Source organism: Lupinus angustifolius, chromosome LG12, assembly GCF_001865875.1.
Source record: "Lupinus angustifolius cultivar Tanjil chromosome LG12, LupAngTanjil_v1.0, whole genome shotgun sequence".
Taxonomy (NCBI): domain Eukaryota; kingdom Viridiplantae; phylum Streptophyta; class Magnoliopsida; order Fabales; family Fabaceae; genus Lupinus; species Lupinus angustifolius.
In genome coordinates this window covers 5,161,835-5,176,645 of record NC_032020.1, presented here as the reverse complement: position 1 = coordinate 5,176,645, position 14,811 = coordinate 5,161,835, and the positions used below count along the sequence as shown (strand labels likewise).

At 32.3% G+C, this 14,811-nt stretch overlaps 1 protein-coding gene across 1 annotated transcript; it reads left to right on the top strand.

Moving 5' to 3' along the window:
• LOC109362848 lies at positions 4,203–7,879 on the top strand. The gene is made up of 5 exons (XM_019608897.1): positions 4,203–4,512; positions 5,047–5,125; positions 5,209–5,369; positions 5,657–6,355; positions 7,134–7,879. The coding sequence occupies exons 1-5, from the start codon at positions 4,288–4,290 to the stop codon at positions 7,356–7,358; spliced, it is 1,389 nt and encodes a 462-aa protein (XP_019464442.1). The 5' UTR covers positions 4,203–4,287; the 3' UTR covers positions 7,359–7,879.

The following is a 14,811-nucleotide window of genomic DNA, read 5'->3' as shown; positions in this document are numbered from 1 at the left end:
TATGAGATTATAACATCATTCATCATTGTGCATTTTTTTATGTGAAGTATATATTTTGTTTATTATGCGTGTTTGTCTGGATGTGATATTTAGTGTAATTCCGCGCCGTCAATGAGTAATATTCATTAGATGTCTTACTCCCTCTTCTTTCTATTTGTCTTCTATTTGCGTTTTGTTCAGATGGACCGCTCGGTCAGGATTCAGAGTTACCACTTTTTTATGTCCCAGGAGGAGGCATGGAGTAGTGTAGGGTATTTATGTTGGAGTAGTTTTATTTGGACGATGATTAGGTTCCGCCTTATACTTTGTACCAACATTTCATGATATTCTAATGAAGTATGATTCAAAGTTATAGTGAGTTATATTTTTATTACCTTTAGGTAATGGTGTTTTTTATTTTCCACATTGTATGTTACTTAAAGTGATGTTCCGAAAATGAAATGAATATAAGGAAATAAATTTTATATGACATCATTATAAAAAAAATACCCATTTTTGAGCAAGATTTTTTTGGAGTAATTTTCGGGGCGTTACATTACCCAGCAACGTTCAAAACTCGAACTCATATGAGGGTTCAGGGGATAGTGAAGATCCAACTATTGGTGCAAGTATTGAGGGTGGTGGTCATAGTGTTGGTTGTATTAATGAGTTTTTAAATTTTAAATTGAACAACTCTAAAGGTAGTTCTTTAAGTGGAAGGAAAAGAAAATTGGTGGTTCAATATCAGGGAGAGAGAGTAAGAAAGTACAACACAACAAGCTCACTAATTACATTGATAAAATACTAGGAGTAGTTCAGTCTCGCACTAGAGGTCCCGTAAATGATATAAATGAAGAGTTGATTGATCCTTATTCTATTGTCAATGTCATAAGTGATGTTAAGAAGCTGTCTGGTATGAAACCTGGTTCCAAATTACTTGCTCAATCCAACCATGTCTCGAGAGACATAGAAATGAGGAAACTATACGTGGGTCAAGGAAATGAAGACTCAAAGCTTAGCTTTTTGTTATATGAAATTGATTCTCTAAGGAGATAAACTATTAGATTTTACTATTTGCAATTGTCACTTGTATAATTGATAACTTATGTAGCTGTTAATGTTGGTTGTTATTATTATTAGTCATTAGGAAGTAGTCTCCTTTAATTCACAAACTTGTGTGTGTTTCATGATATCAACCATTTATTTTGTATTTATAGTGTGTACACTAATTTGTGTTGATATGTTTTGATAGACAATAATTTTTATCTTGTATTGATGTGTTGGAGGAAAAATTATTTTAGTTAACATATAAAAAGATGTTTGCTGGAAAAGCTCTTACTATTTTACAAATGGTTATCACAAGCTCATCATAGTATCACAATAACTCAAGTGAAGAAGATTTTGACAATACAAAAGATGATATATTATTTCTACTAACAACTAGTGTTGTACTGATTGTTGATCATAGCTTGAAATATTTGTGCAAAGAACCATGTCGAACTAGTGCACTAATGAGACATGAATGGGTTCAAGAGCTATTATATAGTCATGGCATCCGTTGTTATGAAAATTTTAGAATGGAAAAACATGTTTTCACAGCCTTTTGTGATACATTGGTTGAACATGGATTAAGACATACTACAAAGATGAGGGTGTTTGAATTGGTTGGCATATTTATGCTTATTGTTGGAAATGGAGTAGGCAATAGAATTATACAAGAAATATTTCAACACTCGGGTGAAATTGTTAGTAGATGTTTCCACAAAGTTTTAGTGGCTTGTTTGAAGTTATCCATGGAACTGATCAAGCCACAAGATCATGATTTCAATAATGTTATTTCACGGATTCAATATAACCCACAATATTTGCATTTCAAAATAACTGATGTTTCTTGCATAGTGCCTCAAACTAAACATGCAAAATATATAGGAAGAAAGGGATACACGAGTCAGAATGTCATGATTGTGTGTGATTGATATATGTGCTTCACATTTGCATTGGCACGATGGGAAGGGAGAGCACATGATGCTAGAATTTTTTATGAAGCACTGTGTGACAGAAGCTTAAAATTCTCACATCCTCCCAATAGTTTGATAATCAATTTTATTCAATAGTTTCATTTTAATTAATACAATTTGTAATCCAACTAATATTATTGAGTTCTAATTTCTCTCCACATTTTTTAATTGTTTGTCACGTAAATATTATATGGTAGATGCTGGTTATCCAACACCCCCTAGATACTTGTAGTCATATAAATATGAGCGATATTATCTTCCTGAATTCAAGCAAGCTATTGGATTTAATAGTCAGAATGAAGTTTTCAAATATCACTACTTTAGCTTAAGAACACCATAGAAAGAACATTCAGTGTTTGGAAGATTAGATTTGTAATTTTGCGCCACATGCCCAAATTTAAATATTCTACTCATATCTAACTAGTTATTACTACAATAAAATACATAATTTTATTAGGCAAAATAGAATCTCAGATCCTGAATTTAACATTGTGGATTATCATGATGGTGATATACCAAATGTTGATGATAATGCTACCAATGATGATGATGGTGATCTTGCTAAACACATGGATAATATATCTTCTGAGCACATGTGTTTTATTCGTGATTCAATCAAGGGTGACATTCTTAAAACTTTTGTATGAAACTTAGCATTTGTGTATTCTTTATTTTGTCAATTGTGTAATTCAAGTTTAACATCTTCTATTTATTTATGTATTAGGTTGTTTTTTAATATTGATATTAGTTTTTATATTGTATTTTATTTTAATAAATTTTTTTAGCCTTTGTTATGCAATATCAAAAATAAATAAAAAATTATTGTAAAAATATTTATGATGGTAAATATTAAAAAATGTATATTTAAATAGTGTAAAAATAAACAAAATAATCATAACATAAACAAATAACCTCATACCCTTTTTCTGTAATTTACTAAGTAAAAAATAAGTTTTCTACCTTACCCAAACAAAACAGATTAGTTTATATTCAATTTCCATCTAAGGTACTCGGTCAGCGTATTGGGTCAATATGTCATTGGTTCAACCAGTGGGTCAATGGTTAGACTGGTTAACTCGGTTTGCATTAAAAAATCTAAAAAAAATCATAATATTACATAAAAATATTTAATAATAGTATACCCAAAATTAAAAAACATTACCGAGCTTAATTAAACAACAAAAAAGGAACATTTTACTATTATAAAATGACATCAGTAAGTTGAGAACATCATCAAACAACATATGAACTATGTTTTAACTACAACAAAAACATACAATAAGTTTAAAATTTAATTAAACAACGAAAATTTTATTATAATGTAAACTAATAAATGACCAACATGACTACAAATAAGTTCAAAATACTTGTTTTTCACTAAAAACGACATCGATTTGGTTGTTTTAAAAAAACAAATTTGATTGACTCGGCCGGTCCAACCGGTTTGACCACCCGACTCACTAGTTTTAGGCTTAAACTGACCGAGTCAACCCGATTTGATGTAAAACCGGTTAGATGAGAAGCTCAGATCGGTTAGATATCTGGTTCACGGTTGAACTGGTCGGACATGCCAGTTTGAGTCGAGTTTTATAATATTGTATAAACAGATTATCATAGTTTATAATCTTAGTTTATAAACTGAAACTATAAACTTAATTTATACCAAATGCGCGCTACCTGTCTACATTTATAATTTAGTCAATTTTCCATTTAGATAACACAGAAAAATGTGTATTGACAGTTTTATACATTGTTACTATATAATCCATCATTCACTTTTAATCATTGTTGATTCTTCAAAAAATTATCCAAATAAATTATGGATAATATACTGACTGTATATAAATCTTTATACTAATAATGCTAGATATTATACCCTTTAAATAATTTAATTTTTTAAAATATTCTACTTTTCACTTTTCAATATTATTATTATTGGATGAAAATATTTTTAAAAAAATTGATCTTGAGAACTTGCATTTGAATTCAGTATAAACCTTTTTTTCCCTGATGAATATCCAATATAAACCTAGTTAATGAATAATCTACACTGCTTAACCTTTTGCTGTTCCACGAGTCCCAAAATCCAACTCATGGGAGATTTAGATATCAACAAATATTTGGCATTAATTATTATCACCTAGTATAAGTAAACTTGTCTGGCATCACTTATTATTACACATATACCCTCAGCCAATTACCTACAAAACCTTATTAAGAAGGAAAGTAGATTATCTGTGCCACCCACAAAACCTTTTCTGTGGCAGATCAATCCTCAATCCTTAAAGTGATGATGATGAAAGCCCTCGCCAGCTCTTGTTCTAAACCCATAATTGACAAGCCACTATCTTCATTTCCTAGAATTTCTTCTAATGTTCATGTTTCTGATAGAACAGATTTTTGCTTCAACCTAAGCTCAAAAAATGACCAAAAAAACTTCAACTTTTGGTTCCTGAAACTGGTCCAAAACAAGGGTATTTACCCAGTTCTTCATGCTGTGCCATCAGAAACCCAGGTCTCTTTCTTTCTCTTCTTTGTTTCCCAAATTTTTGTACTGGATTCCCATGATTTCCTTCTACTTTTGGTTTCTTTTTTAAACTAGAAAACTTTTCCTTTTCTATGCGGTGATGTGGTTGGTACCACTTGAAATGTTTTTAAGTGTGATAACATATATTGATGTAGTTTCTGAAACAAGAGAGGTTAAAGGTGTAATTAAATTAAGTATCAATAACTTGTTGGTCTAGTGGTGTAAGACATTGCTACATCCTAGAAATACCAAAATGTCAATGGTTTGACACTTGTTATGAGGGCAATCACGCAGATTAGTTTCTTATCCATGGGGTGAGGGATAATACAAAAAAGATGTAATTAAGTCAAAAGCTTGAGAGATGGGGCTAATTTCCTCTTGTTTTCTTTCATATACAGAAATTTGTTAAGAAGTCATGATTACCTTCATTCATCACCTTTTGAATGTGGAGGAATAAGCTTAGTGTACATAATATTTTGACAAATTTGATGAGAGGCTGTCTTGGTTTGTAAAATTTTGCAGGTGGATTTTGAAACTATGGAATCTGAACTGGAGAATGTAGCACCTCAAGATCAACAAACTGAAGAAAGTGAACAAACAAGTGAGTTCAATGTCCTTTCAATAGTTATGGTAATGTTTCAATGCATGACTGTAATATTCTAAAAATTGTATTTTTGTGTGCAGGTGAGTCGAAATTTGTTCATGTAACATTTCAGTTAGAAAAAAATTGTGACTTTGGTGAACAGTTTCTAATAGTTGGAGATGATCCCGTGCTTGGTTCGTGGGATCCGGCAGATGCCTTACCAATGACCTGGTCTGATGGGCATATATGGTCTGTCGAGCTAGTGAGTAGAATTTTATCAAAGAGGAGTGTTAGCAAAATATTTGTAAATGCATTCTATTTAAGACGCTCTACCTTATTCGTCCACATGCTGATATCTCTCATACCATTCTACAGTAGAATTTGAACAAAATAAATTGAGTGTGTAAGATGTGGCCCAATAAGAGATAGCATGGTAAAGAGAGTGCAAAAAATATTGTGTTATTAGCATTTCTCTTTTCAAGTATATGAAAGTATTGTTTTGATGGTAAACTTTCTGAATGTTGTTTATACTTCCCTTCGTATAATCAGGATATGCCTACTGGGAAATCAATCTTGTACAAGTTCATACTGAAGGGGAAAGCAGGTGATATTGTTTGGCAACCAGGCTCAGATCGAACTATTCAAACTTCGGAAACTATGGAAAGAATAATTGTTTGTGAGGATTGGGAGAATGATGAACTTCAGAAAATAATGGAGGAAGATCGACTTGATCAATCAAATGAGGAAACCCAGGTTGACTCAGAAATGCCAAGTTTTGCTGAACATCTGGATAACCCTGAAGAGGGACTGGTATCCAATGTATCCAAAATATCAGGCATTGAAGATAGCCGAACTCATTTGCAGGAGAAACCACCTGGTGAACCAGACCTGCATCAAATCAATGATTATACTATTTCTTCCTTGACAGAAAAGCCGGTGGCTGTTGTTGTAGAAAATATAGGTTCCTCAGAGGCTCTCATTAACTGGAGTGAAGAATCTGCAGATAGTCCCGGAAATGATCATACCATACATGTTGGACACAATGGAACAGATGCACCAATAAAGAATCAGGAAATGACAGCTGTGGAGAGCAACTTGTTCGATTTCGAAGGAAGTCCCGTTATTGTACCTGGCCTAACTCCGCCTGTTGTGGCAAATGAAGAAGCAGGTTCAGGTGAAGTTCAAGAAAGTACTACTGTATACACTCCAATTGAAGCTTTTGAATCTAAGGACCAGAACATACCAGAGGTAACTGCTTGATGAGTGTGAGGATAACCAATTATAATCTTAGATCGTAAACAGAAGTATCCTGTTTCGTTTGTATCATTGTCTATGATTATCAATGAAGTAAATTTAGTCGATTTCCATGGCCTATCAGCTTGTCTCTTTTGTTATATAACTAATAATGCACAATAAGACCAATAATGGAAGGAAGAAATAGTTTTTCCAATTCAATTGGTATCTTTAATTTAACAGATCATAATCATTAATGAAGTAATGAAGTGCACCAACAATTGTAGAAAACAACCAATATAGCCAAGCTATTATTTTGAAAGATGCTACCATTTCTTTTTCGTTGTTGAATAACACAAGCCATGATAACAATTTATTCAGAGTCTGGAACAGATTATTGAAAGACTTACAAAGCATTCCATATATGATTGCCGTGAGATTATACTCACATGGTACCTGCCAATTTTCCCTATTTTATAAAGCACAGTAGCTCTTTACTGCACTAAAAACATCTGATGGTTATTTTGCAATACATTTCTGATAAATGTAGGCCTTCCTCGGAGATCGAGTAGTTTTGTCCATACATTGAGGCATTGTGTTTTTTTGTCTTCTAAATACATGCATAGACGAAATGATTAAGAAAGATTTAGAAATCAATGCTTTGTAGCCGACTCCAATTAGTGGGATAAAGGTTTGGTTGTTGTTGAAATTGATGCCGTTGTTAAATTGTTGATGCTAGTGTTAATATTTCTTTATTGTTATTTTTTCATGTGCTTGAACTGAAAATGTTCAGTTCCCTAAAGAGCAAGAATCCAATGATAGCACACCCTCAGTGATAGGCACAACAATAAACGAGGCAGAGCTGCTTAACAATGAATATGAAGAACAGTCTCAATTGGCACCAGCAATGGAAGATAGGTTAAATTCTGAGCCAGTTGATGGTAATCTCTTGCAGAACGACAACCAATGGGGCCGTCAAATGGTACTGAAGTTCCTAACAAAACTTCGATTGTTTTGATGTCAACTTTACAGAAACACGAAGAAACCTTACTAAAACTCATCACAAGTTCTATGATTGTTCTGATACATTTGCCTATGATCTGTTTATGAGTTGATTATTCGAGTGCAATATAGAGAAAAGAAAAGCTTCAAAGTTATGAAATATACTTGTCAGGTGACTATGAAGCCTTCGATTTCCCTTCATTCATCTTTAAAATCTAATTCGCAAACATACCTGAATTTTTTTAATGATCTGGGTGCTGGAAAGATGTATAGGAGATCAAGATGTTTCTTGATGATAGCTGTTGTTGAGTGTAGATCCTTTTATCTCCTGAAGATAATGTTGTTGTGTACTATGCTGTCATATTTACTTAGGTTGTCTCATTCTTTCAATTTTGGCCACTTTTTGTGTATAGTACTAACAATAAAGAGCTTTTTGGCTATGTATAACACAAATAATTTGTAACCAGTATCTGGTGTAATAAAATTTCTGAAACAACTTTTATACCATCATGTGGGTTCTACAATTCATAACATGCATACTATGTTTATATAAGTTGAGCATTGCGATTCACCAAAAAATCATAACAAATCTTTGTTCAATGTGTCTGTACAACTTGTCTTCTGGAAATGGGAGTAAATGATTAAAAAACAAGCTCGTGAATTCAAAGCTTTTCTTTCTTCAATAGGCATTTGTGCTTATTAGCCTTCTTTTTTGTCACATTTCTAAAAATGACAATATTTATCATCTCTTGTACATTTTTTTGTACTAAGGAACTAATCGTTGTTGGTGCGTGATTGCCCTTCCTAACAATCTCGAACCTTGACCTTTTAGTTATCTTAGAAATCTAGTAGGGTCTTACAGTACTAGACCAATGATTTGTTGATTTATCTCTTATACATTGATTGATTGATAGAACAAAAAATACAAACATCAATCATTATTTTTCTTCTTCTTACTAACACGACATAATGTTGAAACAGATTGTTTTTATTCTACATACGTATCTTTCAATAGTCAGTGGGTTTATACCGGGTGGACAAAAAGTGTATCATTCTATGTATTATTGTTTGTGAATGATTATAAAAATATTTAATTATTAAATTTGTAAGTTAACTATATTTTTCAATCAATTATAAATAATCGCACATCAAGTGACATACCTTTTTTCCAAATAGTAGATGTATTCCTGTTTATACAATGGATTGATGAGTGTCTTCTAGACTAATATTATTAAAACTGTTAAAACTACTTTAATTTTTATATTAATTTGGCCTTACATGCTTATGAAGTAGGAGTTTTTGTTTCTTCAATTGCCTTTTCTTTGATATAGCTTATAGCTTATTAGTCTTTTTTTAAACACTAAAAATAATATTATTCGTAATCCCCTTAGTCATTACATTGATCGAAACAAGAAAAGACAAACAATATTTTTCTACTTTTTGGTGAAATATTTCTTCTTTTTACTAATTCCGTAGGAAGGTAACAACCGGTTGTTTTCACTTTTCATTGTATATCTCCTTTCTTATATAACCAATTAACCATCTTTTCTTCTCTCTCAACGCTTCCTACATAACAAACAAATATTAATGTTTTTGAGTACATATCAAACAAATATTAATATAAATTGTGCAAATTTTTTGTACTATCACTAAATATTTATATATAATCAATATATCATACATTAATTATTATCAGTATAAGGATTTATACAGAGAGTGTATCATTCGTCATTAATTTGTATTAATTTTAGAATAATCAATGATAATTAATATGAATGATGTATTGCGCATTGATAGTTTATAAAACTCTAACACTGATAGTTGTATACATTTTTTCTCTTATTTATATTTAAAAATCAATAATAGCTAAATATAAATGGTAAATAATAAACTGATACTACATGCATCCTTTTCTTTATAATAATTAAAAATAGAGAGAATTATAAATTCTTATGTAATATTAACTAGTGCTCTATCAACGAGATATTTTTTTAGTAGTGCAAAATACTGTTAGATTCTTAGGATGATCAAAAGGTTAAGAGTTCAATTTCTGAAAGTGACACTTGTTGGAATGGGTAGTCACGAATCCGAGAATAATTAATTACTTACCCATAAGGTGAGAAGTACCCTTCATAATAGCGCAAATATAAAGAAGAAAAAGTTGTTTTCTAGAAGTTTTCGGTTGTTCCGCATTATAAATAAAAAAGTATTCATCTGGAAAACCTTGCTAATAGCGGTAACGGTACCACCAAACTACCAAAGCAAATGGGTTCTCATAATTGTTTGAGGTAAGGATGTCCAAACTTCAATGCTCTATTCTATAGTTTCAAATTTTGGGGTTTAATCATATAATTTCTGAAGTAATAATGTCACAGTAGTATGTGTTGTGATATCCGTGAAGTTGACAGCGTACGGCGTTGGGAGACAGAACCTAAACTCTAAAAAAAGTGCCATCTGTTGATTCCTTGTTGTGCTCGAGTAACAATGTAATAATAGCCGACTAGCAACCAACAAGCATGCTCACCAGAGCTGGATTTTTTGAAGGAAATAAAAAAAATAGAATATTTAAGCTATGAATGGAAGTTCTGTTTAAAAGGGAAACTAGAGTGATGAAAAGGTGAGGAAAGGAAGAAGAAAGAAAAGCAAATCAAATTAAATTTATTGTTTGAGAATATGAAATTTAGATAGGAGAAAAGTAAAATAATGATAATGTAATAATATTTTTTTTATCATTTCTTAAAAAATGTAATTAATATTAAAAAATAAATTATAATGTAATTATATAGTTTTACTAAAAGCATTTAGATATTTTAATATTTTGTACCTAGATAAACACCCTAAATTAAGAAATTATGAAAATAGATACATGAAAGATTTTAAAAAGATTCATAAATCTTTCAAAACTTTCCTCATTCTGTTATCAAACTCCAAAACAAAACAAGGGAAATGTTATGTGTATGGCAAATTGATTGTCACAATAAAGAATTGATGGTTTGTTGAAGGGAACACAAAATCAGTCAATAAGAATTTCACCATTGGACCTCACAAGATGCAAAGGCTAATGCGTGATACTCAACTTCTGAAGAAGATCTGGAAAATATGTTTTGTTTCTAGGACTTCAAGAGACCAATGAATTGCCTAAAAACATGTAGTATCCTGAAATGGAACATCATATGTCTAGACATGTTGCTCAATCTAAATTAGTGAACCCTTTAAGATGCATAGCAGAAGTAGAGAGATAGAACAAACCTTGGTTAGGTGATCTTTGTAGGTATCTATTAATTCTGGTCAATGCTTTATAATGAAGATTTGTTGGGAATGCCATAAATTGACTCAGTTGTTGAATTGGGAATATGATGTTTGGACGAGTATTGGTTAGATAGAGTAATCAACCTACCAGTTGCCTATACAACATAGGACCGGAAAATAGAGGGTTGTTATCCTGGTGTAGAGATAGGCCTTTTACCATTGGTATTTGAGTAGGTTTGGAGTGCAAACAAATAGTATCAGAAAGCAAATTAAAAGTATCTTTTCTTTGGTATTGGGTGATACTCTACTGAGAACGAGTCACTTTAAGACCAAGGAAGTATCTCAGATTGACAAGGCTTTTTATTTTAAAAGTGGCATGGAGATAGTCTTTATCATAGGCAATTTCGTTAATATTATTGCAAGCATGTACAAGATCATCAACATATATAACAAGAGTAGTAAAACTTGAAGTAGTGTGATCAATAAATAAAGAATGATCATCGTAAGACTGATTATAACCAAGAGAAATAAGAGCAGATGAGAGTTTTGTAAACCACTACATACTAGCTTGTTTTAAGCCATATAATGACTTGTTCAATTTGCATACATAGTTGGAAATGGTACAAGTAACTCCTTTCGGTAGTGTCATACAAACTTATTCTTGTAAATCACTATGAAAAAGGGCATTATTCATATCAAGTTGTTCTAAAATCAATTTTGTGAAGATTCAATAGCAAGAAGAATTCATATAGTTGTGAGTTTAAGAATTAGTGCAAAAGTGTCAAAAACAGTCTACACCTTCAGTCTGTGTATAACCTTTGGAAACTAATATGGCTTTGTGTCTTCCAATTGTGTCATCTGATTTAAAATTAAGTTTGTACACCCATTTGGAACCTATGGCCTTTCTCCCAAGGAGTAGAGAAACTACGGCCCACGTATTATTATCTGTTAGAACTTAGTTTGTTGAAAGCCATTAGTGGAAATTTTTGGGTGTGAAATCTAAAAAGTTTCACGTCCCACATAGAAGAGTTTTGAAAAAACAACTCCCAAGTCTCATATTGGAGAGATGAGGAACTTGGAAAAAATCCTATGTTATAGATAGAGACATTCTCTCCTCATTATAACTCGCCCCAAGTTGAATGCACTTTCATTCAACCTTTTCTTTTTACCTCATATTTTTCGCCGATGTATTTTCGGCAAACTTCTCCCCCTTTCTTTTCGTGGCACTAAGAATTGGCACTAGTAGCCATATTGTGAGAATTTCAAGAGTTGTCACTGGTAGTCATATTGTTGTGGGTGTATTCGAAATTGGTTTTTACAGTGCAGTAAGAATCCGATAACAAAGATCTGATCTGTTTTATTCTAGCGACGACATGGTTGGTAGTCTACTTGCACAATTTGGACAGTGCCACGAAACGTCTTAAAGAGAGCGATCTGGTCGTGACTTTGCAAGCAAGTATTATTTTGTGCCATTTAGAATTGTTGCAAGCAACAATTATAATAATTTTAAGACGTTTCTACTACAACGGTATTCATAGTTAATATTACTGGACCGAACAAATTTGACCTAAACAAATCATTTCGGTTTGATGGGACAAATTTCAAATGGTGGCAACATAAGATGGAAATTTTCCTCACTATGAGAAAAGTTGCTCACGATCTGAAAACCGGTATCCCAGTGTTGCCAAAACAAGCTGAAAAAGAAAAAAAAGTAAACTAGCTATTTCTAGAATGAAAATAATTACTTGTGTAAGAATATCATTCTGAATGGGTTATCTGATGATCTCTATGGTTACTATAGTCCATACAAGTCTGACAAATTAATTTGGTATGCACTTGAAATGAAATATGGTACTAAGGAAGTAGAGACTAAAAAATATGTTGTTAGTCGTTACCTCAAGTATCATATGACTGATGATTAATCACTAGAGTCTCTGTCCATTGAGATACATGAAATTGCTCATGAAATCATTTCTGATGGTATGCCCCTAAAGAGTTAAACTCACAGAGCCTATAAATGTGTATTCATTGAGTATGTGGTAAACAACAAAGCATATAGGTTTTATGACCTTAACACAAAAGTGATGATTGATTCTAAATGATGTTGATTTCAATGAAAAAGAAATCCCCTTTTAAATTGAGGAATAGTGGAGGCACATCAACTAATCACATACATGTGATTAGAGATAATGATAAAAAATGAAATGTTTGAAATAGAACCTAGAAGAAGTAAAAGAGCAACAACTCCTAGAGAGTATAGACCTGATTATACTGTCAATATATTGGAGGAGAATCCATCAACTTTCCAAGAAGTTTTGACTTATTTGGATGCGGATTTGTGACCAGAAGCCTTAAATGATGATATGAACTATCTAGAGTCTAACAAGAAACAAATTATTTTAGCTCAATCCATTATGGAGGTTGAGATGATAACACTAGTAATAGCTAGTGAAGAAGCAAATTAGCTGAAAACCTTGCTTGTAAAGATTCCCCTATGGGAAAAACCGATACCAATTGTGTTGATCCATTGTGATAGTACCTCATCTATTGCAAAAATTAAGAACCAATTTTATAACGGTAAGAAACGACAAATATGTCGTAATCACAACACCGTTAGAGAGTTACTCTCTACATGAGTTGTTAGAGGGGATTATGTACGCACTTAGAATAACTTTGTAGATCCTTTGACGAAATGACTAGCTAGAGAGGAAGTCCATAATACTTTTAAGAGTATGAGATTATTGCCCTTAGAAAAATGATCGCTCATGATTGTAACCCGACTTAACTAACTGGAGATCCCGAGAAATAGGTTCAATGGGTAATAACAAGTTGTGAAGTGATATGAGAATGAACATGCTATAAAATTATGAGAAACATGTTTCATACAACATATGTAAGGATGAGTTAAACTCTTAATGATATCTATACTCCAATTGGAATGGAGTACCTAGGCTATAAGAGTATTCTTGATAGACTCACATATGTGAATATGGAAGTGGGATCATTTCCTATGAAATTTTGGGGCATAAATTTCTAGAGCATTCACTATATTGGGATAGACATGCATGAACTTTAACGCACAGGATTTACAGAGTACACCTTCGAAAAGGTTGTGCATGGTTTGATGTCAAAGATAGAGTTCAAGACTACGAGACACTCTAGTAAAATCTGGATCTTACTCACTATGCAAAGGTTCAAGTCGCGTGACACCTTTGTTTATGCACAATCTTATTGAGACCACAACAATTCTCAAAATTTGTTTTTTTGTAATTTCATGTGGGGGATTGTTGGAACTTGGTTTGTTGAAAGCCATTAGTGGGAACTTTTGGGTGTGAAATCTAAAAAACTCTCAAGTCCCACATAGAAGAGTTTTGAAAAAATAACTCCTAAGTCCCACATTGGAGAGATGAGGAACTTGGAAAAAATCCTATGTTATAAATAGAGGCACTCTCCCCTCATTATAACTCGCCCCAAGTTGAATGCACTTTCATTCAACTTTTTATTTCTCCCTCATATTTTTCGCTGATGCATTTCTGGCAAACCTCTCCCTTTTCTTTCTTTCTGTGGCACTAAGAATTGGCACATGCAGCCAAATTGTGGGAATTTCATGAACTGACATTGATAGTCAGTATTGAGAGAAAAGAATTGGCATAGGTGGTCGAGGCCGTACCTGATACAAATAATATAACAATTAAAAACTACAGCACTAGGAAGTGATTCCTAAGACGTTTTCCAAAGACTATCTTTCAAGCAAAGCTTCAAACACCTTATACTCACACACAAAGGGAAGTTTTTGTTGGATTAGTGTGAACAATAAGAAAATTTAGAAACATTAAATAACAATATGATAAAATGGCTAAATTCATTTGGTTCGTTTGTTCACAACTCAATCCTCGGTTTTAAAAAATTATTTTCAGATTCCAACCGTTAACTTCTGAATTTGTTGAAAATCAATTAACTAAGCGATAATCAATACAAAGTTCCAGAACCTAAACCTCTAACTATGCGAAATCAGTATAAGCATGAAACGATTAACAAAATCACACGAACTAAGCATTCATGTACTACATTCATGCACTAGAGAGAGTAAATCAACTAAGCGAAGATAAACTCATAAACTAGTTTCTAACATAGAAGAAATCAACAAAAAGAAACCGAAAATGCCTTAATAACAAAACCTCAAGAGTTGTGATACATTACCAAAGGAACTTAGTCCAGAA